General features: G+C 34.9%; 1 protein-coding gene across 1 annotated transcript in view; it reads right to left on the bottom strand.

The window, feature by feature from the left end:
- LOC149576134 (vesicle-associated membrane protein 721-like) overlaps window positions 1-25,696 on the bottom strand; it is a 109,559-nt gene extending 83,863 nt beyond the window's left edge. The window contains exon 1 of the mRNA XM_089816436.1: window positions 25,263-25,696. Coding sequence (XP_089672562.1) covers window positions 25,263-25,452 — 190 coding nt within the window. The 5' untranslated portion in view covers window positions 25,453-25,696. The remainder of the gene's footprint in view (window positions 1-25,262) is intronic.
- Between the last annotated feature and the right edge of the window lie 1,766 nt (window positions 25,697-27,462).

The following is a 27,462-nucleotide window of genomic DNA, read 5'->3' as shown; positions in this document are numbered from 1 at the left end:
CCCAAGCATACCCTTGAGATACTCAAAGGTGTCCTTGGGCAAAGGCTTAGTAAAAATGTCTACAATTTGTTCCTTAGTGCTCACGTATTCAAAAAATGATACTTAATAGATATGTGCTTGGTCTGAGAATGCAAAGCAAGATTCTCAGACGTATTTATAGTACGTGTATTATCATAATGAATAATGGTAGGCTCATCAAAAGATATACCAATGTCTTTCAACATTTGTTCCATCCAAATCAACTTAGTACAATTATTTGCAGCAGCAACATACTCTTCTTCTGCAGTAGACTAAATGTACATTCTTGCTTCTTACTCAACCATGAAATTAATCTCCCACCTAGGAAGAAAGATCCTCCACTTGTGTTTTTCCTATAATCAATGTTCCTTGCCCAATTAGCATCAATATAGACATGCAAAGTAAAATCATTAGATCTATCATACAAAAGACCATACTGACGCAGTGCAATACAACCACGCAGCAGAAACACAAGATCAAGGAGAAATAATGCAAGATTTGATACCAAATCACAATAATATATTCATAAAATATAACTGATTACATGCAATGTGCCGGGCTGTAAGGCCTTCTCGGTTACAGCCAAATACAAAGCAAGTAATAGTTCTGCAAGATCCTTCAAAATCCAAACCCAAACCCTAGCTAGTCCAGATCCACACTCTGGTAGAAACCCGCAAGGAAGATCTCAACTTGTGCCCGCAAGCCCACCAAGCTATCTCTTTATTTTCCAAGCCACAGCTACTAGCTCTGCTCCAACTTCATCCAAGTGTAAACTGCCTCACATTTGGCAATCTGTCCACACATTCACAACTCCATCACAATCCTGTTGTAAACTGCCTCACATTCGGCGCTCTGTTCACAGACTCAAGAAAACTCACTCTTCAGCTACTTCCCACACCCACTCTTCTTCTGAGTGAATGAATCATGACTAAAGACTTCCCCACAACCCCTACTTATACCAATCTAAGCCACAAGTCAACCTAAAACAAAAATTAAATGCAAATACATAAATTAAATGCCAAAGTCGGCCTCCTACAACAATTAAATTCCCAAATCAATGTCTTAGTAAAATTGCGATATCTCCTAGCTCCGAATGAATTAGAACTCAAGCTTCGAACCATTGGTAGAAGTCTAGGCCCTCTTCAATCTCTGAAAGTTTCATCCTTTAACTCATTGTGAAAAATTAGTTATACAACCTGAAACAGACACCAACTCCAACTTCATCCAAGTGTAAACTGCCTCACATTTGGCAATCTGTCCACACATTCACAACTCCATCACAATCCTGTTGTAAACTACCTCACATTCGGCGCTCTGTTCACAGACTCAAGAAAACTCACTCTTCAGCTACTTCCCACACCCACTCTTCTTCTGAGTGAATGAATCATGACTAAAGACTTCCCCACAACCCCTACTTATACCAATCTAAGCCACAAGTCAGCCTAAAACACAAATTAAATGCAAATACATAAATTAAATGCCAAAGTCGGCCTCCTACAACAATTAAATTCCCAAATCAATGTCTTAGTAAAATTGCAATATCTCCTAGCTCCGAATGAATTAGAACTCAAGCTTCGAACCATTGGTAGAAGTCTAGGCCCTCTTCAATCTCTGAAAGTTTCATCCTTTAACTCATTGTGAAAAATTAGTTATACAACCTGAAACAGACACCAACTCCAACTTCATCCAAGTGTAAACTGCCTCACATTTGGCAATCTGTCCACACATTCACAACTCCATCACAATCCTGTTGTAAACTGCCTCACATTCGGCGCTCTGTTCACAGACTCAAGAAAACTCACTCTTCAGCTACTTCCCACACCCACTCTTCTTCTGAGTGAATGAATCATGACTAAAGACTTCCCCACAACCCCTACTTATACCAATCTAAGCCACAAGTCAGCCTAAAACACAAATTAAATGCAAATACATAAATTAAATGCCAAAGTCGGCCTCCTACAACAATTAAATTCCCAAATCAATGTCTTAGTAAAATTGCGATATCTCCTAGCTCCGAATGAATTAGAACTCAAGCTTCGAACCATTGGTAGAAGTCTAGGCCCTCTTCAATCTCTGAAAGTTTCATCCTTTAACTCATTGTGAAAAATTAGTTATACAACCTGAAACAGACACCAAATTCTTAGACCATGCCGAGCAACCAAAGACCATGTCGAGCTCCATAGACCATGCCGAGCTGCATAGACCATGCCAAGCTGCATAGAGCATGCCGAGCTCCCTAGACCATGACGAGCTCCAAAGACCATGCCGAGCTCCAAGATCATGCCGAGCTCCCATCCTTCTTTGACCAAGTACCAGTCCAAACACCCTCCAAAGCAACTACTGAGCATCCTCCCATGAACTCCAAAGTAGTCACCAAGTAAATTCAAGATGCTCCTGCATCAAATACTCGATGTTTCCTTTCAAGTATCTCAAAATTCTCTTCACAACTGCTAGATGAGATTCCTTAGGTTATTCTTGAAATCTAGCCACAATTCTAGTTGCATTTGCAATGTCAGGCCTAGTGTGAGTTAGATACTGCAATCCTCCAATGATAAATTTGTACCTAGTTTGAAAACCATCAAGTGAATCATCAATAGAAGTTAACTTACAACCAATCACCATAGGACTCCCTATTGGTTTAGAATTCTCCATTCCAAATTTACTAACAAATCCTTGAGATATTTGGTATGTAATGAATATATCATCCTCATGCTAAGTTATTTCCAAACCAAAAAAATATTTCATCTCTCCTATCAGAGACATCTCAAACTCACCTTTCATTTCTTCAAAAAACTTATTGCTCATTTCATAACTCCAACCAAAAAAAATGTCATCAACAAACACTTCAATAATCAAAATGTCTTCAGGATTAGTTCTCAAATATAAATCATTTTCTGCACTATCTTTCCTGAAACCCCAATGTAAAAGATACATGTCTAACCTCACATACCAAGATCTTAGAGCTTGCTTTAATCCAAACAACGCTTTCTTTAATTTGCACACCATATCATCCTGATTTGTCAAAGGAAATCCATTAGGTTGCTCAATGTATACTTCCTCTAGTTCTCCATTCTAGAAAGCAGATTTGACAATCTGATACACCTTGAATATTTCTTGTTAGCTACATATGCCAAAAAGTAATCTTACCGACTCAACTCTAGCCACGAGAGCAAAGTTTCCTACAAGTCAATACCTTCTGGTTGTGAATACCCTTCACATACTAACCTTGCTTTGTTCCTCACTACTTCACCGTGCTCATTCATTTTTTTCCCAAATACCCACTTAGGTCCTATAACACTGTTATATTTAGGCCTGGGAATCAGTTTCCATGTGTTATTCTTTTCAATTTGTTCCAACTCTTCCTGCATTGCTTTGATCCATGACTCATCTTTACATGCTTCATCTTTACTCTTAGGTTCAACTTGCAAAATCAAACATACCTCATTTTCTCATTCTTTCTCTAGTCATTATACCACTATTTGTATTTCCAATGATTTGATGTTCTGAAATGATTTAGAGATACATATCTTGGTGTTCTCGGTGCTTCCCTTGCTTCTTCAATTTGTACAGGTATCCCATTGTCAATATTAAAGAATAGTTCTTGTTCCAAGTTCTTATTATGGTTTAGATTCTGATTTTGACTTGTGGTAGACTGACTTGCTTCTTGGTCTAAGTTGTAATCAAATGTTCTCCCTTGTATCTAAAATCTTTCATCAACCTTCACATTTGCACTTTCAATTATTTTCCTCAACCTTAGATTATAGCATCTGTTAGCTTTGCTCTTAGTAGAATAACCAGGAAATATTTCTTCATCTCTTCTAGGATCAAATTTTCCTATTCATCATCTCTTCTAGAATAACATTTACTTCAAAAAGTTTTGAAGTAGTTAAACTAAAGGGATATGACCAAACCAAATCTCATAAGAGGTTTTACCTATTCCAAGTTTATCAGAACTCTATTCAAAGTGTAAATTGTTGTATTCACTCCTCTTCAATGTACATGCAATACCTTTCCCTTCGAGCATCATAGTTCTCGTTGTACCAAGAATTTTTTTGTTCATTCTTTCTGCTACTCCATTTTGCTATGGAGTCGTAGGGGTTGCAGTTTACTTGAAAATATCATGCATTAAATCTATCAAATGTAAACTCACCTCCTCTATCTAACAATAAGCATTTTATCTTCAATCCAGATTCATTTTCTACCTTCGATCTATAATTTGTTCTTGTCTTTGTAAGACCACACACATTTGTACGCACCAGATCCAATTTCCCTTTCGTAGAAAATGTCTTACTCTAAAAATTGTTCCTTGTTTATTTACCCATCACACATTCTTTACACATCATGTTAGTAAGCTTCACAACTTTAGGCAAATCTCTGACTGCATTAGAACTACCGATTCTCACCATGTTATCAAAATTCACATGACAAAATCTTCAATGCCATAACCAACTGTCATCAATATTCACAACAAAACAACTTACTTCATAAGGATTTAATTGAAAAACATTACCTCTATCCTTTGTACTAGATGCAATCATATTTCCTGACTAATCTCTAATTGAACATCTTCCATCTTTGAACTATAAATGATAACCCTTGGCCAAAAGATGGCCAACACTCAACAAATTATGCTTCAGACCATCAACAAACAGTTAATCATCAATATTAGTTTTAAAATTAAGAGTAATAAAAACCTCCCCCTTAATCAAGCAAGGAGTATTGTCACCAAATTTAACAACACCATCATATTTCTTCAACTCAACAAACTTAACTTTATCACCTTTCATATGATGTGAGCATCCATTGTCTATAATCCATTTTGATTTCTTTTCAACATGTAAAGTCAAAATCTTTACTTAATTAACAGGACTTTTCTTTTTAATAGCAAGAAATCATATTTCATCATCACTATCTTCAGAATCAATATCTAGTTCTCCTTCACTAGCATAGTAGCATTCTTTAGGATATTTTGGTTTGTAAGGTTTAGGCTTGTAGTTAGGCACTCTAGTTGGACATGTAGATGCAAGATGACCAATCTTGTTACATGAAAAAAAAATAGTAACTTTTCTTCATACTTTCCCTTACCTCCCAGTTCTCTCTTCGCAACCAAAGCTTCAAGTTCTTCAAGCTTCATCCCCTCTTCTTCTATTTTTGCCCAATCCTAGGCATATTCTTCAAGATTTCTACTTCCTTTATTAATTTTTGTTAGCATTCTTTTGTCTTTATGAACACTTAACCTTAGGTAATACATCTTTTAATCTAAAAGTTATCCTGGAATGAGAGAAATCACTTCCTCAACAACAATCTTTGTATCATAAGTGGCATCAAGGATCTAAGAATATTTTGTGCAATTTAATCTTCTGTTATAATTCTACCAACATTCCTTGTCCCTATAACAATCTTTGCAATTCTCTGAACATAAGTTCTAATCGACTCATCCTCTTGCATTCTTGCACTCTCTAGCTTTGCTTTCCAGTTTTGCAACTTCACTTGCTTTGTGCACTTGTCTCCTCTATATAATGTCTCAAACTTTGTCCAAATCTCATATGTTGAATCCAACTCTTTGACCTTTTTATATTCTACATCCGATAGGGCACTACTGAAGGCTTCCCTTACAATCATATTACATTGAAATTCTTTCTTCTCCTCATTTGTACATGATGATAAAACATTCTTTGTTTTTATAGCTACCTGCTTCTTTATGATCATCCAAAAATCAATACCCATGCAAATCAAATGTGTCCTCATCTTGTTCTTTCAGCTATCATAGTTATCTCCATCAAACTTCAGACTTTCTTTCCTGTAATCCATCCTAGATCTCCTCAAGCTATTGATCTTCCTTCTCAAAGAGGACCACAAGCTTTGATACCAATTGTTAATAACCAAAGTCCACATCTCACAACTAACAGGAGGGTGAACCAATAGTGAGTAATAACTATTAAATTCAAACTTATTAAATTGATCACCAATCAACAATATAACAATGCATAACAACAAGAAAGCCAATATCATAACACAAGGATTTATGTTCTTGAGGAAAACCTTGTAAAGGGAAAACCCTTGATGGGGTGGATACCCACAAGATCTTGTACTAATATATAAATATCCCTATTAAAGGATTTGACCCTGCTAGAGTCGATACAATGCATATAGTACATGTGTCCCTATTAATGGACCGAACTCTTGCTAAAAGGTTCACAACTCTGTTAGGAGTTGATGAGAACAAAAGGCTCATTGCCCAAGAACACTACCCAAAGGATGAAGGTTAAATCCACCTTCAAGAAGACTCACTGTATCAGAGGCAAAGGCTAAAGCCACCTTTGGATCTACAAATCCAAAAGAATGAATTGACTGGTCGACAACTCAATTGCCTTAATAGTTCCTCTGAAGTCCACTAGGCATGGTAATAGATTCTACTCATACCTCTTCTCAAAGCATCTGACAAGCCTTCATCTCTGCTCTGATATCCAGCATTAAGGCTCGCACATATAACAAATATTTCACACATCTAATACATTACACAATTAGGAAATTACTTTCCTTTATACCAATTACAAACAAGCACTTAGGTTGGCTTGTTAGGGCTTCCGTAATGCACAAATAAACAAACAGGCCCATGCTAAGGCATTCACGCCTTCTTAAACAACTAGTCAACAATTACATAGATTAATCCAGATGCTAGGATCCATAATTAATGCTTGCCAAATAGACCAACATGCTGCACCATCATATCGACTGCCAGGATAATATACCACACGTCACACGCTAGCGACCAATCCCACATGAACGAAATGATCCACAAATCCAAAGATATGCACAGATCAAGTCTTATAACAATTGTATGCTCATGAACCTAAAGTCGAACTCACAATCAAGTTATACCCAAAATACTGCAACTACCTCTGGCATAATTTCCTGTCACTAGCCTGCAACAAGTCTTCACCAAATCAACTATATCTCATGCAAATCATCACATACAAAGTTCCGATCGTAGACATAAGGTCTACACTCATTCTGCAATACAAATCCATGCTCGTATGCTTAGGAATGCCAAACACTAGTCAAACTGTACTGCTCAATAGCCTGCAACATACAAAATCTAAGGATGTCTGCAACCACAGCACATATGTTGACATCAATGACAAAATCTGTCATCAATCTGACATGTCCACCACAATTCCAACTCACAAATCTAACAATCTCCCCTTATCTCAACAGATCATGCATATGCTAACAAAATTGCTATAGATATTACAAATTTGAAATACAATGTACTAATGAAATATCAAATTTTTCATTGCTTATTAATTAAATAATACAAACAGTAATCAATTTCATATGTGTCGTTGTTACCACTAACATTAGACAATGTAGATAAATTAGAACCACAAGCAACCCCATTACCAATGACACTAAAAAAATGTTGGCTATCTAACTCTCCCAAAACTGAATATGACTACAAAACAAGAAACCACACCTTGTTGTGGAATGGGTAAACCAAAGAGGTATGGAAGGTTAGGAAAAAATTGGTCTATTTCTTGCATACTTTTGTGGAGTACATGAGGTTAATTGTTGTGTCATTAAGATAATGATTGTTTTTGTGTATTAAACGTCTCAATGGATAATTCATAGCTTTTAGTCAATCATGTATCCACTTATAAGGAACCAAAAAAAATTGAAAAAAACCTTTAAACCGGGAAGATAATTAAACTCTATTACCAATAAGCTCATGTTATGTTTGTAAGAGGGAGAGGAAGATATAGGGATGTGAAGAGGGAGAGATACAGGGGTCAATACAAACAAAGAGAGGGGAAAGGAGATAGAGATGAGGTGGAAGATAAATGATAATATCTTGTATAAAGAATTTTCATAGTAAGACTTTATTGTCACCCTGCTTCCTAATTTTACCTCTACTCATTTATATTCAAGGTTTATTTATAGACACATCTCACGTTTGAAATGGACTAACATGATCTCCATGCACAAACTAGTATGCATTAGTATTTTTTGTAGCTCCTCTCACTTGCGTTGGTGCTATAGTTGGCACCTTTAGCTTATCTCTACAAGGAAAATATCCTGCCATTGGATCTGGGCTCTTATTGTAAGTTAATGATTATACTGGCCTACGATGTTAAGGGCCTACTTATTTAGCCTCCACTTGTTTTCTTCTCATTGTTCATCAGTGTGTGCTTTTGGCTATTTGATTGGGGATGCTTTCAATGGTAAACACAATGCCTACAAGTTTCTGGAGCATCAAGACCTAGCACCTTTTGATAAGAAGAAGATTGAAAAGGTCTCTGACTTGCCTTGTGCCCACATTGATTTGTACAGTCTTTAATTTATATTGACTGGCTTCTAGCAATCCTAATGCGCTCTACATTGAGGTGGCTTCTGTTTCTTGACATTTGCCTAGATATCATGCTTGATTGTGAGATGGTGTGGGTGGTTACTAATGCTTATGTGCAACCTTTTCTTTTAACTATTTTAGATTTTGAATTTGCATGGGAAGATTTTTCCCTAAATGATGGTAAGCTATCTATTGGAGGACTCCTTGATAAATCAAACTTGCTCTTAAATGGTTACTGTGCTAAGAACATTTAGAATTTGATTATAGGGGAAAGAAGTTTATTATTATAAAGCATTAACAAATAATTTTTATTGTCCATCCTACCAAAACAAGGTGTAACTTTTTAAACAAATTTTCCAAATCAGAATCAATTATGGTTACAAGTAGACGAGTATACTATGCCAATACAAAAAATAATTACAGGGAGGAGGCATGAGTTATAATCATCCAGGTGCATGTGCATCCATACAAACTATGTTACCAAATTCCCTCTTGGACCTAGCGAATTCTAGTTTGACTCGCCCCAATGTCTAGTCCTCGTCAAGTTTGGTCAAAATTTTGCCACGAAGACCAAAATTTGTTAGGAATTCTTGCAAGGGACCCAAGCGGAATTTAGATGAATTTTGGGCAACTTTGGTTTTCAGTGGAGGAAATCGAACAGAATTTTGCAGAATTTTGAGAGAACTTGATCCAAAAACACCTTTTGCTGACTTTTTCAAAAGACTCTTTCTGCCAAATCAGGTCTATACAACCCTCCAACCTTAATAGTGACCACTAAAAAGACCAAAAAGGTTGTTTTATATGTCATCTGTGCATTTGTGAATAAAAAAGAAAAGTTTTTGCCTCCATTGCTAAACTTTCTTGTTTGATTTTCATTGCTCAAGGAGTGTTGAGAGGTGATTGTTGCATGCTCTAAGCTTGTTTGTGAGCTATTCCTACGTGGTTGCAAGTGTGGACAACTCCCACAAGACATTGTAAAGGAAGATTTCAACAAAAGAGGTAGGGTTATGTTTATTTTGTTTGTTTTTTAAAAAAATTACAAAATGAAATGAGCTTTCTAGTTTTTTTTTCTTTTTTCATTTTGCTTTGTGGTTTTGGGTGTTGTTTGTAGATTCATAGAATGGTAAGTGTTTCTAGCATTGGGAACTCCCAATTCAAAACAAACCAAAGCTCCCACTATGGAAATATGTTGAAATGGTTTAGCAAATGCTAGGTGGAGGTTTCATTTGGATTTGTGGCCATTGGAATGAGGAATATAGTAGCACTTATAGTAGAGTGAAAGCACATTTGTGCTTTATTCATTAAAAAGGCATTAAGGTTTGTACAGGAAAGCCAAGAGTTGATAGGATGCTACCTAAAACCCTTCTTCCAAACCATATTGTGAACAAATATATTCAAGAGCAAAAACAAGCAGATGAAGCAGTTGGGAATGCATATTCTCATCCTTTGCAAAACTCTAGAAATTAGACAAAAATATCTATGGCTTTAGTTTCCACTTCCACTGAAAAACCCACAGAGGGTCATCTATTCTTCTATGTTCTTCAAGAATCAGTGACAAATAGGAGAGCAAAGGGGCCCTTAGAAATATCATTTCAAAATGAAGCTAGAGACATTGCCGAGGAAGATATAGCAAGATGCATCTATGCAATTGAATTGCTATTTAAGGCACCTCACTCATCGTATTGGCAAAAAAGGTGACATCAATTTATAAGGCTCCAAAGAGGTTCAAAGGTTTGGATTATGAGAAGGTGCCTGTTACATCCCAATTTTTGACTTAATTTAAAATATAGCCGGTGAGGTTCACATGAAGTCAATTGGCAGTTTAATTTGTTATAATCTAGCAAAATGGTAAGATAGTTAGTCGTTCTAATTTCAAGTGAAGATAACAAGTTAGTTGATCACGAATTCATGGAATTGAGAAGATGGTTAACCGTTATGATTATTTATGATTAAATAATTATTATGATAATATAATTTAATTACGGAGAATTTTCTTGCAGGAAACACGTCAAAGGGGTGGAAGCATTGTCAGAAAAGAGTTAGTCACAGAAGTATCACCATCACTGGGCAAATGGGTTGAGGACCTAGCGACTTGAAACAGGACACATTTGTGCGACCCACATGAGCTATTTAAATAAATAATTTGAGAAACATAAATAATTGGATTAAAATATAAAATGTACCTTAAAAGATTTAATATGATCTTTCATCTTATTATTATAATAGATATATCTATATACGTACATATAGATATAAAAAAATGAGATGGCACCATTATATTATAATAATTTAATAAAGTGATGTCACCCCATTAATATTTACATGTACGTATATAAATATAAGATTATAATAATATTTGAATTATTATAATATTCGAATTATAATCTTCCAACTCTATTCTTTCTTTTTAATATTCTTGCTTTTAACCGGCTAACACTTTGCATGATTAATTGGCAATAATCAAACTATAATATTTCCAACTTTTCTCACAACCTTTTTATTTCTTTCCCTCTATTTTCCCAAATCGATTTTATACTTGGTATTCGAATTAAACACTTAGGAATTTGAATGGCTTATAATCTTGAAAACCGACGAAAGCCAAAGAGCCTTTTAAGACCTTTTTATATCTTGAGTCATGTGGAGACTAAGACGCATGAACTCTCATATCCATCTTCCATTATATGTTTCAAGCACCCGAGTTTTATATCTTTACAAAGCATTGGACATTTAGTATTCTATGCTGAACGGTTCCTCTATTTGTATCGTGTTGATGCGAGTTTTGTATCACTTACATAACATATTAGGATTTGAATATTTGATACAGGATATCAAACATACAACTCCTATCTTGAAAAGTTAATGCTCATGAGACATGAGTATAACTCCAATGTTCCTTACACCGTTGGATACTCGCTCAGTTTTATCGATGTGATTTGCTGGTAATCACGTAGGCGGCCTTACGCTATTCATTCAAGGATGACTTGGACTTTGGTGGAATGAAAGTGATGGTGACTCAGTTTGTGAAATGTGCGGAGGCAGATAATGTTGATGGTCACGATGATGGAGGGTGTGTCTGCCGATGATGATGTTGATGGGAAAACGATGGTTGTGGAAGGTGAATGGATGAGTTCTATCACTTGATCTACTCTAACTTGCTTCTCTAAGCTTCGACTACTCAACTATTCACTATTCTACTCCTACTCCTATGAATGGAGGGTTAGCAAACGGACGGGGATCGAACCTAATGAGAGCTAACCAGGGGCCTCACTTCCACAGGTGCAATGATTCTAAGGAAAAATAAACTAGTTTACCACACAAAGCTTCCCAACCAGCTGCTAGGATGCTAGTGGCCTAGTATTGACCCCTATCAAACATTTACCAATGCTACCATACAACTATCCATCTACTCTACTCTTGCTTAAACAACTTGAAATGAAACAAACTTTAACAATTTGAAAGGAAATCTAAGTAAGTGGAAGTAGAAAACATACAATAACACCCAATGTTCTTGATCAACATGCCAATCGCAACAATGAAAAAGAGAGCAATTTTGGTATTATTTTCACAACAATTTCTCCGACCCCCTTACAAATGAGAGCAAATGGCCTTTTATAGGGGCCAGAAATACAACGGACGGTGGAGATTAAAACAAAATCAACAATCCAAATTAGATCCTCAAAACCCTAATTAGGGTTGCCACCCCATTGGCCAATGAAAAGCCGCCACCTCATCAATGGACCAATGAAAAAAGTGCAAAAAGTGGCAACCAATGAGAAGGCACCAAAATGGTGGCCAATCAAAAATAGACACTTGTCCTATTCTAGAAGAAAGGGAAATTGCCACTTGAGCTTACATCAAATGATTTTCTAATATAAATCTTCCCTTTTCTTTCATTTTCTTAGCTAAGGCAATGAACTTAGCTAGCCTTTCATTAACTTCTTTCATAGGAGGACAAGGTGTGTGCTTCGCCTTGAGTTCCACTGTCTTTGCCACGCTGTTCGCTGCTTGTAGTATTTTTTCATGATCCTTCTCATATTCCTTTGCAAATCCAATAAAAGCACTGAGAGAGGAAAGGGTGCCCAAATGCTTTTTCCTGATGGCAACCTTTCCCAACTCATCCAACCTCGATCCAAAATCTGTTTCATTGACATCCTCTTCTCTAATATTCTCAAAATCAAGTGCCACCGTAAGCCTCGATGATCTGCTAACTCCCTTCCTTCCCTTGCGTATTCAATTCTGCTTTAGATGAGTGTAATAGGCCCCTTGGTTATTTTGAAATGACTTAGTTGCTTGATCCATCATTACAATTGTCATGCCCTTGTACTGGGGAATGTTAAATGTTTCTTTAATCGCTTGTTCGCCAATGCTGGCCAACACTCTCTTCCCTCCATCAAAAATGATGGAATTACTTGTTAGATCAAATCTGGATGCACATTCCATAATCAATTCTGGACAGGGCAATATGGGAGGAAAGGCCGCTGCGTGTACAATTCCACTCTTGTAAATCCTTTTTGCCAAGGAGGATTGTCCTTCCTTCAGTCTGTCCCTCATCCGTATCATGTCCACTGTACAGATATTGGTGTCAGTTATTCTCTTCATTTTCGAGAAGAAGGAAGTATTGGGCGTCATATCCTCTTTGTCTTAGTGTTCGCCCGCTTGAGATTTTTACTTGCACTATCATCCTCCATGCTCGTCACCCTATTACGGGATGGTAGAGTAGTGGACCAAAAGGCAAGAAGAACCAAGCGGAGCAATCCTTAGCCTAGAACGGAAGATGGATATCTCAGCTTAAGCACTCCTTGCAACTCTAGATGATGAAAATTCACCTTAACCGATAAACTTACAGCGACTTTTCGGAACCTAGGATATGACTTTCAAGAAGTTCAAATCCCCTTGCAAATTAGAAATTTACACTCCTAAAATTATCCAACACTTGCCTTCTATGCAAAAATCAAACTTTCATATGTATCTCTTCTCCCAACAAAATTGCCAAAATCTGATATAAAAAATGCAGTCCTAAATAGGAGAAAAAAATCAGACCTTCACCACAAATTGCCCAAAAATCAAAATCAGATCTTGCTCAATAAAATGCCAAGAATGGAAAATTTTGCCTTTGTCTCAAATTTGCCCATGCATGAAGTCTCAAATCTGCCCACAAATCTACCTAGGGCACAAATCACAGCCCACAAATGGAGGAAAAAACCACCAAAATATGCGAGAATCTTGCCCACAAAAAAAAATCACCAAAGTCTGAAAATGAAGAAATGCAAGCAAAAAATTGCCCAAGCATGCAAAAAACTGCCTTCCACTAAATTCGCCTCCACAAAATTCGGCTCCCACAAATTTCGCCCAAGTCTGGAAAAAAATCTGCTCCTCCACAAAATTCGCCCACATGGAGAGGAAGAAATGATTTGTGAAAATGAGATGGGGAGGAGACTCCTTTTATAGCCAATTTTCTTTCTCCATAAAGCTGGCCTACATGGTCTAGGAGAAAACAAAAACAAAAATTAAATTCAAGTTAAGGCCCACAATTAAATACTTAGCTTAAAAATTTAAAAAAATTTGCCAAAAGAAAATTGCACTTTTAAATTTAACAATTAGCTCCAATTGCAAAATGAAATTAAATGGCCTTGAGGGTGTTAAATATTTCCATTTAATGAGGGTTTAGTAATTAATACGTCATTAAATTTGGATTTTGGCTAACCAAAAGCCATTTTTTCAATATTAAATTACTAAATTCATTAAAAACTTAAAAGTTTTCAAGGCAATTAATCCAATTAAAATCAATTTTTGCAATTTTCTACCAAATCGATTTTGCCAAGCTAAAAATTAAAATTGCATTTAGAACCAAAAATCGATTTTTGCAATTTTCCACATTTTAACAAAATTAAAAAAAAAAATTCACCAAAGAAAAATTTGAGATTTTCCAAAAACTTAAGTCTAAAAAAATTTCTCTTTTGAAATTTATCCAAATTTACAGAGTTAAAACCAAATTTCCAAAAAAAAACGTCTGAGTACAAAATTCACAACTTTATCCTGCCAAGTTGAAATTAACTTAGAAAATTATTCGGCCTAGGGATAAAATTGATAGCTCTGGAAAATCAAGTTAAGAAAACCAGGTGAAAATAAGCTAAGCCTCCCATATCTGTCCTGAAGGTGCCAAGGCGTGACATTTTCAAAATTCAAAATTTTTGGGCAATCCAAAAATTTGCCGAGGTGATTAAAAAAAGAAAGGGGGTCCCCAAGATTTGGGGCGATGTGTGAAAATCTCACAACATATCGCCAACTCTTGGCTCTATTGTGACCACCCAGGTGTTATTCTGGTTTGAAGAGAGGGAGCCATCATTCAAGACTTTTCCATAAACTCGACTTCCTGTCTGCAGCGATTTACATCCTTGTCAATAGATACTTCCACCTTCAGCATACCGACTTTATAATTTTACTTGTGATGATTTCTTGCAATATCGTTGGTAAAGCTTTGTTCAAAGCGGCCCAATCTTTACTCCCAGCCGTATCTGTATTTCTTGCTGAGGATAAAAGTTCAGATACACTGTGGTGATAATTTCAAGCAACTGGAGGGAAGCTGTTTTCAAATTGATTTGCAAACTCCAAACATTTCCAAATGTATATCAGGTCATGTGTTAATCATTCCAGACTGTGATATTCCAGAGTTTTAATCATTTTCCATAGCAGCCAGCTAGGCTCGGAGACTTCTTTCCTTTCCATGAATATGTTATAAGTTTGCTGAATATTCCATGTCATTGTTAGTGATTATTCATAGTAGCATGTTCCAGCATTTATCATGATGATATCTTGCTTGATATCTTGTTCGAATTAAAGATTGAATTTCTTTTAACTTAGCCTTGTTCATGGCAAGTGATAGCCAAGTAACCATGGTATGGATCCATAAAACATTATGCCAATGGATATTAGAATTAAACAATCAATTTTGCAATCTTTAAAGAATATAATCTCTCAAATCACAAATTGTGATAAGCTGGTATATATGTTAATTATGAAACAGTTGAGAATCAACAAAAAGAACCGATTGTTCTGAGAATTCCACACACCTGATATTCACCCGGCTGTTTAGCCAAGGAAAAGGGTGAAGAGGTGAGAGAGAGGAATCTGCAATAACATGAAAAACAGTATCAGTTATGACATAATAATGTTTATCATTTTTAATATGAATTATTTAATAGCTCATGCATGATCCTGTTATTATAATCTCCTATTGTCAAGTCGAATGGTGTGTTTAAATACCAGGATGCTCGATAAATGACAGATGTTCCAAGTCCAATTTCGAGTAGGGAGGGCCTTTCTCATTAGAGATTGTGTGGGGAATAAGTTAAGTCCATGGTTGAGTGGTTAAGCCCCTGACAATGTTTCACCTCTCCCCAAGTGGTCGGTCATACAACAGACAAAGATAAGCCATACATTCAATTATTTGTCAGAAACAGGTATTATCACTTTTAAGATGTATATGCAAACTAAGATAAGATTAATTGAGTTTTCTCATCATTACAGTTAATTTACATTTAGTTGCGAGAGAAAGATTTATCTGATGGAATGTTATATCAATCTTTCATTTATATATCTTCTAATCCTACCTCTTTGCCACAAGGAAAGGAACGATATAGTGGTATCTAAAGCCGAAACTGAATCAGTGGTATCTAAAGCCCAAATTGAATTAATGGTATTTGAAGCCCTAATTGAATTAGTGGTATCTGAAGCCCGAAGTGATACCATGGTATTAATGCCCTAGATGATCCAGTAGTAACTGAAGCCCTAAGTGTTACGGTGGTATATGAAGCCCTAAATGATCCAATGGTAATCGATGCCCTAATTGATACAGTGGTATATGATGCCCTAATTTTATATAGTGGTAATTAATGGTATTCGTCATTTGATTTTGATATAGCAGTATTGGATAGAAGTCGTTATCTGATATTGTATAGAAGTATTTGTCGACTAATCTGGGTGATTGCAGAAACATCCCTACAATGATTTCTCGATTCCAAATTCCCTAGTATGTGGATTTAAATTTCTATAGTAAATTCCTTGATTGTGTTTTAAGTTTCTTAGTTAAGAAATTTTGTCTAACTAATTTTAACCATCAATCTCTTTGACATGAACAAAACTGATTTAATTGTCTTCCTATGAAAATGAAGTAATAATTGTATTTCTCAAGTATGTTAGTTGTTAATTAAGACCCAGGAAAACGGGTTGTTACAGTGCCCAACACTTAATTGGACAGAGAGGTGATCCACCTAGAGGATTCCATGCAGCCCATCAAGGATTCATGAATTGAAATATGCGTGGCCATAGTATTCGATAGATGGACAGATGATAGAAATTGTCTTTTAGTCAACGTTATTGCAATGTCCACAAGAGGTGCAATGTTTTCGAAATTTGTGGATTGTGAAGGGGAGGTGAAGGGGAGGTGAAGGACGGTCCATTCATTGCAAACATTCTCATTTAAGCCATTGAGCAAGTTAGCCCTAAAAATGTTATTCAAGTAATAACCGGAAACACCAAGAATTGTAGGGCTTCCAGGTTATTGGTTGAAGAGCACTTCAAACACATTTTTTTAAACACCTTATGTTGTCCACTCTCTCAACCTAACGTAGCGAAAAATTGGCAATAAAATTAAGTGGATCAAAAAAATGCATGATGATATACTCCTAGGAGATCCACATGATCATCACAATCCACCATATGACACAAGCCATATTTGCACAATTTTTGAGATTGGAGCTCTTGAAAGTAAGTTATTCAAAATTTAGAAATGTTTAAAAATTTAGACTTTAATTTGATAAATTTTCTATGTTTTTAAATTTAAATTTAGTCTTGATTTTAATTTATTATTGTTTTTAATTTAAAATAGGTTTTTGATACCCGTTTTGAATCCAACACTATTGTTTTGAGACACCTTGTAAAGGTTAAAGAGGCATTGTCTAGAATGGTAATCAATGATCCTTGGAGCATATGGAGACAATCTAGTAGTACCAAGGCAGTTGTCATTAAGGGAATGATACTAGATGACTCTTGGTGGGATCGTGTTGAGGTTCATTGAGCCTATATTGAGCACAATCCAATTCATTGACATGGATAGGCCTTGCTTGGGTGAGGTATATAATGCCATAGACTCCATTATTGAGAATATTAAAAAGATCATTAATGAGAAAGAGAAAGATCCTTGAGAAAACTTCTTCAAGGAACTACTAATAATCATGGTAAAGAGATGGAACAAAATGGCTACCCCTTTGCATCTTCTTGCCTTTGCATTGAGCCCCAAGTACTATAGTCGTTTGGTCCTCGAGGAGAGTACCACTGGAGTTGCTCCATACAAAGATCCTGAAGCTGCTTACGGGTACGAGGCAGCCCTTCATAGACTCTAGACCAATCACATACAACCTACAGTGAGGTATGAATTCATGAGTTTTGCAAGCACCAATGTTGTGGTCTTAAAGCTCTTGAAAACAAGAACAATGTTGATGCTCATAAATGGTGGTACTTTTATGGACAAATGTACTAGTACCTACAACCTATTGCCATCAACACTTTATTACAAATATGTTCATAACTTTTAAGATTCTGAATTCTAAATTCTTATTGATGAATATTAATTTCTATTTTTAAATTTTCTATTCAAAACTCTAACTCTTTTATTTCAAAATTGAAAATCTTGATAAGCTGCTAGTCCATCATCACCCAAGAAGAACTGGAGCACATACTTCATCCATTCAATTAGATGCAATAGACTACAATCTAAGAAGGCAGAAAACTTGGTCTATGTGCATTCAAAATCAAGGCTTGCAACACACAAAGACAATGCTTACAAAAAAGGGGAGGCAAAGCATTAGATGTTGAACCAGAGCATACAGAGTTGAAGATGCACTCGCAATTGATGATGATGATAATGAGCTACCTACTGATGCCAAGACTGACATTGCTAGCGCCGATGCTAGTGGCACTTTTTGTGCTTCTAATTTGCAACAGCAGAATGATCATGATTTGTTTGATAGTTTTTGATGATATTTGATCAGTGATGGTTGATTATTAATGTTGACATTTGTTTTTCTACTGAAACATTGATACGGTGGAGTATTTTGGCATTTTGTTATGTGATTTGGACTAAAATGTTAATATATATGCTGGTGTATTTTGCTATGTTGCTTTAATATTAGCATAGTGGTGTCTAAACTTATTTGCTGCTATATATGTATATATATATATATAGACACACACACACTCTTGTACAGACAAACCCAAAATGAATATGAACCCAACCCGAAAAAATATTGAACAAATCTCAAACACAAATTTGTACCCAAATCCGAACCAGCAACTTAGCACACAAAAGGCATATACATTGTGTGTGTGTGTGTGTGTGTGTCTACGTATATTTGCAGACTAAATGAAGGAATTAAGATCAAGAAACAAGATATCATGCATATGCTTAGAAAAATGCCTTAAATATTACAAATTTGAAATACAGAGTACTAATGCAAAATCAAATTTTTCATTGTTTTTTATTAAAATAATACAAACAGTAATCAGTTTTATATGCGTCTCCGTCAAGACCAACATCGTCACTACCAACATTAGATGATGTAGGTAAATTAGAAGTACCAGGAGCAACCCAACACCACTAACATTTGATGTAGGTAAATTAGAAGAACCAGAAGCAACCCAACTGCCACTCACAGTAAAAGTATGTTGGCTATCTGTCTCCTCAAAAACTGAATATGGCTACAAAATTAGAGATGATTTATGACACTGATTGTGGTATTGCTGACTCTGGCAACTATGAACCTTATTTTGCTGCTGCTTACTTGTCAAACAAAATGCAGTGTTTGTTTCTCACCTAATACTAATCAAAACAAAATACAAGTGAAAATGGTCATCCATTGAGGGTTTAGAGCACAATTTTGATGGACAAAAGTAAAACAAATTGCATTAAAATTGTTTCTTGCTGAAGTCATCCCAGAATCACCTCAACATAGCTGGAACTGCTCATATGCACTCATGGAAAATTCCCAATGAATCTGTGCACAAAAAACTGTGCCCTGGATAAATCCAGGGATGAACTGAAACTGATTCTGATTTTAAAATGAATAGTACCTGGTACACCTAAGTTTTTGGCTAAAGAGAAAAATGATCCCTAAACCAAAAACTAATTCACAAGAGGTATATAATGAAATTAGTAGATAAGCACTCACAAAAATGATGTAGGAGAAAATTTTCTGCAAGAAAGGTAAAATGAATATCAAGATGAAACACAATTCCTCGAAACTCATGCATAATACACTGATATCAGACACAAATACATTGATATCTGCAAAAGTAACCCAGTTGATGAAATTTTAAAACGGGACCATCAAACAAAGCTTGGAGATGTTAAAATCCGAAAAATTGTGAAAAGCGGAAAACAATAATCTTGATGAATCCTACAGATTAACCTATAAGGCTACTAAAACTCACCTCTCTCAATTTTGTTTTGTTAGAAGTGATCTATCATTTCATTACATTGCTTACAGGCTTGGCTTCCTATGTAGCACGTCATTATCAAACAGTAATTAAGAATTGAAGGGTCAAATGATAATGTGTTGCATTTCATTATCAGACACTTGGAACAGTTCAATGATACAAATAAGGTAGGACAACTCCAAGATACTGTTCAGTGAGGCTAAGGCGCATTGTTCTAAACACTTGAACACATCCTGCAAAGCAATTGGTTCAAAGAACATCAAAAATCATCATCATATACATACACATCCATATGCGTGTGCATGTGGCATAGCCATGCTCTTGTACCTAACTTTAAAGTATTTTTGCATGCTATGTTTTGCCAATTGGCCAAATTTTGACTTTTTTTTAAAAAACGCTTCCAATATTTTTGTATAAAATGACATTTCCAATAGATTTCCTAGAAATTACATGGAATAATACACACACATATAAATACATCGATATATACATTGATTTAGATATAAATATAGATATATGCATACATAGGTATATGTGTCCTTATGTGTATTGTGATGTGGAGCCTAATCAGACTCAGAGGTTAATTTTTGCCACTTTATTCGGCACGGTTTCTTCCCAAATTATTTCTATGGGGGTATGGGGGCAGCTCCCCCCAAACGGAGTCTTGGAGCAAAGCCCCAAACACACTCCCTGTCGCAATACAGGGTGGAGTCGAGGGGCAACACCCCTGCGGGGGTTTCCAAGGGCAGCGCCCCCAAAAGCTCAACTAACTTCATTGTTGTAAAAGGCATTGACTACTATTTTTCTTCTAGACGACTTATTCTAACCCTAATTTTGTAAGCAGCAAAAAGCTTGTATAAAATGGTTTAGGGTTAGGGATTTCATAATGTATGATGATATTGTAGCTTCTTGCAGCGGTATTGAGTTGTAAAGGATTACAGATTGTAATCAGGTTGAAATCACTGGATAATAAGAATATTGGACTCGCTATTTGGTGGACGTAGCCCAAGGATTGGGTGAACCACGTTAAATCTTTGTGTCTTGTGTTCTCTTCTGTGGGCTTTATTATTTTTTGATATTGGTTATATTTGCATGTAATTGTTATTTTTGTCTCTTTAATTCACCCGTTCAGTATTTTTCTGTTTACATTATATATTGTTCAACTAGTTGTACAATATTTTAGTAATTTTTTGTTTACATAATATATTATTCAAGTACTTGTACAATCCTGCACCCTCCGGATTTATGACCTGTTTTCTGGATCACACAAGCCCTCACCAGACGGCCCACTCAAGTTAGTTTTTTCACCCAAAGAATTTGCCAACCATTCTAAACTTGTTAAACATTTCCACCCCCGTAAGATTCTCAGTAATAATATCAACACGATAACTTTCCACTTGGAATCTCAATCTAACAAATATTACACGTTGGAAGTATGTTTATAACCACAACAAAAAGACACAAACAATGATTTAAATTGAGTTCAATTCTGTGATCGAGAGTCCAACAAAGCATTGTTTTCTAGCCAATGAAGATTTCAATTACATAGACTCATTTAGTTCTGCACGTGACAAATGCACAAGGGCAAGGTTAGAAAATTATGAAGCTTGAAACCAAGACTCCTATAAACAAAGAATGCATTGCCATGCCCCGCAGTATCTTTACATGTACAATCAAATTGACCAAGACAGTTATAGGTTCTATTATTTACTCAATTTTGTTAAACCCTATTCATCCACCGTGTGTCCGTATTAGCAAGAAGTACACCTTCAATTTAACAGGGACTTTTGAAATCAAGAATTGTAAATTTTACCAGAAATTATCCCAGCATTGGAGAAAATATAGTTAGTTGACTTCTGCAAATGAAAATTTATCATGTCGAAGAATGAGATGAACAACCTTCCAATCTAAAAATTATCAGACAGACCCTGATAATCTAAACAAACAGTGCCACAGATTTCTTGGAAGAGACATTTAATCATTAGCAGAACAAAATGATTTCAAATAATGGCTATTAGTAAGGGAGAAACAAGAAACACTGATTAGTTACAGTAAAAGTTCATAACATCATAAAGGAATGTCTATATTAAGTATTTAATATGCTGGTAAATAAATGGAATCCTATGCTAATTTAACTTTCCACAACTATTGATCCTACTGATGAAAAACAATGCCAGAAATTTCATCAAAGTTAGGCTTCAAAATAAATTTAAAAATGTTGGGAAGGCAACATAATGTGATAAAGATTATTAGCAGGAAAGAAACTCAAAAATTAACACTGTATTTTCTGTCAACAAGTAATGATAATTTACAATAAATTTTATAATCTATAAATCGTATTTAGTATCCTATTCAAGCAGACATCATCATCTATAATGACAAATTTTTATGTCTATTTAGAAAAACTGACTTTAAAAAGAAAAAAAATAACAGGGGCAGAAGATAAGAAATAAAGACTATTGAGTTATTAACAGGGGAGATATATAAAATTTAACACTGGTTTTTTACAGTAAATTTCAAAACTTGCACAAAATATAACTAGCCAATTTCAACAGTGAGTATTTGAAATTTTATTAACAGAAAAATAAGGGAAACCCATAAGCCATACCCTCTTATTATCCAACGTTCAACAAAATGTGGTTCTGATGATGAAAATATTAACGTTTGTTTCATCAATCTAGCAATTAAGAACTATAAGCTGTGCAGAACTATTTTTGATAAAACAATTACCAGGGAAGAAATTTCTATATTGTTCAACTAGTTGTAGAATCTTTTTGTATTTCTGTTTACCTTATATATTGTTTAACTAGTTGTACAATCCTGCACCCTTCAGATTTGAACCTCTGACCTCTTTCATGGATCACACACACCCTCACCAGCAGGCTCACTCAAGTTAGTATTTTAAGCCAAAAAAATGTCAAACATTCTAAACTTGTCAACCATTTCCACCTGTGAGATAACCAGTAAGAATATAAAGATATCAATTTTCCATTTGGAATTTCAATCTAACAAATATTACAGGTTGAAAGTGTGTTGGTAACAACAACAAAAGGACACAAACTATAATTTAAATTGAGTTCAAGTTTGTGATGTAGCCCTCTCATGTAAACAAGTTGTCCAGAGACCAGCAAGCATTGTTTGTTAGCCAACAGAGATTTCAATTGCATAGATTCATTTAGTTCTGCACGTGACAAATGCACAAGGGCAAGTCCAAAGATTCGAAATTTTTGACGCTTGAAACCAACACCCCTGTGAACAAAATGCATGACCATACCCCACAGTTCATCTTTACATGTACACTGTACAATCAAATTGACCAAAACACTTAAATGTCCTGTTGTTTATTTAAGGTTTTTTTTTCAATCCCTATTCATCCACTAATTTCTTGTCCATATTAGCAAGAGATAAACCCTAAAACTAGCAGGGACTTGTGCAATCAAGAACTATAATTTTTACCATAAATTTTTACAACATTGCACAAAATATACATAGTTGACTTCTGCAACCAAATATTTATCACGTTGAAGAATGAAACAAACAATATTCCTATCCAAAATTTGACAGAGAGATCTCGATAATGTAAAACATTGCCATAGCTTTCATGGAAGCTAGGTTTAAAATTAAAATTTAAAATCATTAGCAAGACAGAATGATTTCAAACGATGGCTATCAGCAAGGAATAAACAAGAAATACTGATTATTTACGGTAAAAGTTCAAAACATCAGCAAGCAGATGTCTACATTAAGTATATATTATGCTGGTAAATAAATGGAACACTATTCTAATTTAACTTTCAACAATAGATCCTATCCAAGAAAAACATTGCCAGAAATTTCATCAAAGTTAGGCTTCAAATTAAATTAAGAAATGTTGCGAAGGTAACATGTTGTGAATAAATATTATTAGCAGGGAAGAAACTCAAAAATTGATACTGTATTTTCCGTCAAAAAATGAGGAGCATTTACAATAAATTTCGTAATCTATAATTCTTATTTAGCATCCTGAAAAGATAAACAAAATCCACTTCCTATTTAAGCAAAAACCATTATCATAACGACAAATTTTAACATCAATTTACACAAACTGACACTTGGAAAGAAAAAAATAAGTAACAAGGGGCAGACGATAAGAAATAAAGACTATTGGGTTGTGAACAGGGGAGAAATATAAAAATTATTACTTAGTTTTTACAATAAATTTCAAAACTTGCAAAAAAAAATTAGCCTATTTCTACAATAAGTATTTAGAATTCTATTTAGAAGAAAATAAGGAAACTTAAACCCTCTTCTTATCCAACGTTTAACAAAATCTGGTCCTCGTAATGGAAAATATTAACGTTTGTTTCATCAATCAGCGGCTTAAGTAGCAATTACGAATTATCCGCTGGGCCGAACAATTTTTAATAAAACAATTACAGGGGAAGAATTTAAAAATAATACTGAGCGTGAAAATCGACAAGGAATGATGAGTATTTAGGGTAAAATAACCCTATCGTTTTTCCTTAAAGGATGATGATTATGTATAGGATATGAACGGCACGCGAAAAACAGAGTTCGCTAATTTCTACATTGAGTATTTATTACAGAAACACTGTTTTTTTTTTCAGTCTAAAAGAAACTTAATCCATTCAATGAAAATTACGGCCGTAAAATTCATGATTCTGAGGCTTAAAAATTAAGAGTTATTAATGGGACACGGTGATGTTAAAAGAAAAAAGAAAAAATAACCTGGGGTGAAATTTTATCAAAAAAAAACATCGGTTTCTTCCACCAAGAAATAATAGCTATCTAGAAGTAGTGAGTACGTTCGAGTAAATTCACAGAGTTTGTATCTACCAAGGCTTCTTCGACCAAGAAATAATAACTATCTAGAAGAAATAGTGAGTATGTTCGACTAAATCCACAGAGTTTGTATCTACCAAGAACAATGATTGTTTTCAGAAAATTTCACAACATGATCGAAAGGAGTTAGCTAATTTCTACAATAAGTGTTTATCACGCCGAAAAATAGAGAAAACCCTCTTCCTACCCCAACACTCTAATACACTTTAGAGTAACTAGTCCGGCTCCAGAAAGTCTTGCAGTAAATTTTATCAGGCTGAGGCTTAAAAAACAATTGAGAATTAATGGCATAACTAAGACTAAATATAGTAGCAGAGAGATTCAAAAACCACCCGTGGCATTTACAATTGAGAAATAACGAATATTTACACTAAATTTCACGATACCGGGAAAGCTCACGTAAACATTGAACAATATATGTTCCGCACGCCCAAAACTAATTAAACCCTTCAATTTCAAACACAAAACAAATAAATCCCCATAGTGAAAAATGTTACGTTAAACTTCATCTAAAAGACGTTAAAGAAGCGATTGACCATGAAAATCAAAGCGTTGTACTTACTGAATCCATCTTCAACGAGATAGTTGAAAGTGTGTCGATCACAATTGTATGTGAATTTATTGTTTGTGGTGGGAAGTTTTTCCAAGCACTGGCGCGCAATTGAGATAAAATTGCCAGTGAAATCCGTGTGCTCGGCCAAAATGGCAGTGCCCCTCGAAACAAAGCTGTAAATAAGCGACTTCTGCGCCATCTTCACAGTATTTTCACTCTCCTCTGGACTGCACGTTGCACAGAAATTGAAGAAAGCGATGAATTGTGGGAGGCCAAATCGGTCGCGTGTTCGAATCCCAGGAAAGGCAGCAGCAGGCGCGCAGAGAGTTTTGTCGTATTTTACTTGCAACTTCTATTGCAACGTTCCGTCATCGCTTTCTTCGGTTTCATCTCATTTTTTCTGTTTTTCTATTCTTCTTTTTGTTATGTTTTTTCTTCGTCGTAAACAAAGTCGTTTGCCTAAAAACATTTAAACATTTATGATAATTCCGAAAGTTGTTTTTTACTTTATTTGATTTCTCCCTTTTTGTTCTTAAAATTATTTGGGAAAAATAATTTCAACAAATATTTTTTCTTAAAACATGTTGTTCGGATTAAAAAAGATGTGATAATTCCGAACGTTGTTTTTTTAACTTTATTTGATTTTACCTTTTTTCTCTTCAAATTATTTGGTTAAAAAATCAACAATCTTTTCTCAAAACATTTATATTCTAATCTTTTAATAATTGATATCGTTTTCAAAGTCGAGGAGAATTATTTAAATAGTTTCACCAAGGTTAGGTCGACTAAGGCGGGCTTTGACCCTTTAAAAAGTATTTTAATTAAATTGCGAAATGTAATATCTTAAAAACAATAGATAGCACCTTGAGAGTGCATAGATAACACCACCTTCTTATTATTATTTTTAGTTGGATTAAATGCTTGGAATATGTCCCTTCTTTTTCAAACCAACTTTATTGTCATTTTTGCGCACAATTTTGACCGTTTGTTTTTGTAAAGAAGTCAATTGTTTTTTTTTTTAAATGAATTCATTTAATATAATTTAGTTAATTTAATTTATAGTTGTGATATATGATAAATTTTAGAAAAGTAGAAATTAAAGAAAATAAAGTAATTAGATCATTCTAATGATTAATAGGTCATTGTGTGTTGTTTGATCATGATATGATATTATAGTTTTAGATTTTTCAATTTGTGTATTTATTTAAAAGAGAATATTCAAAAGTGAACTATATTATTCTTAACTTATAAGGTTAAATTTTTTAGTGTGAAAAAGGACTAAATCAAATATGTCAATGTAGGTTTTTGAATTATAAGTGTGGAAATGAGCTTTAACTCACAGAAATGAAATAATAGCACTGTTAAACCTATAGCTCTCACTGAAATATATCAAACCACCCTGGACTCTAGTGTTCTTTTATTCTATTCAGTCGAGAAGACCAATTAAAACTGAAGAGGAATTCAGCTTCTCCCTTGTTACTGCCTTTGTAAACATATATGTTGGATTGTCATCTATATGTATCTTGTCCAGCTTTAACTATCCATCATCCAAAATTGACCGAATGAAATGGTACCACAACTTAATGTGTTTTTTCTTTGAATGTAGAGTTCAATTCATTAAAGATGAATGACACTCTGACTATCTATAAACAAATTATCCTTCTGAGGGTGTCCCAATTCTTCCAAGAAGAACTGAAGCCATATCATCTCCTTGGTTGCCTCTGTAGCAGCAACATGCTTTGCCTCTGTAGTGGATAAAGCATTAACCTTCTGTAACCTAGAAACCCAGCTCACAACTGCCCCACCAACAGTAAATACATAACCTGTAGTACTCTGCCTGGTATCAAAATCTCCTACAACATAGCCCTATAAATCAATAGTAGAGCCCTCATAATGTAAACACTTACTGGATGTACCTCTCAAATATCTGAGAATCCATTTAATTGCATCCCAATGCTTAATGCTTGGATGACTCATATACTAGAGGTATACATAGCCTTGTTGACTTTCTAACATTCACTTGTGTGTGTGGTATTTGTTGTTGTGGTTGTTGCTGATCATGAGGAATTATTGGAACATCATCTTTTGGAGTATCATCTAGTACTGCATAATCATCTTATTTCTTCTCATGTTGTTGCAACAGATCTTTGTACAACACTTTCTCATTGAATATAACATCCCTACTTCTTACAATTTTACGATTTTCAAA

Source organism: Cupressus sempervirens, chromosome 1 (genome assembly GCF_028749045.1).
Source record: "Cupressus sempervirens isolate cs-2001-9-10 chromosome 1, ASM2874904v1, whole genome shotgun sequence".
NCBI classification, from domain to species: Eukaryota; Viridiplantae; Streptophyta; class Pinopsida; order Cupressales; family Cupressaceae; genus Cupressus; species Cupressus sempervirens.
This window is presented reverse-complemented; position numbering and strand designations above follow the sequence as displayed.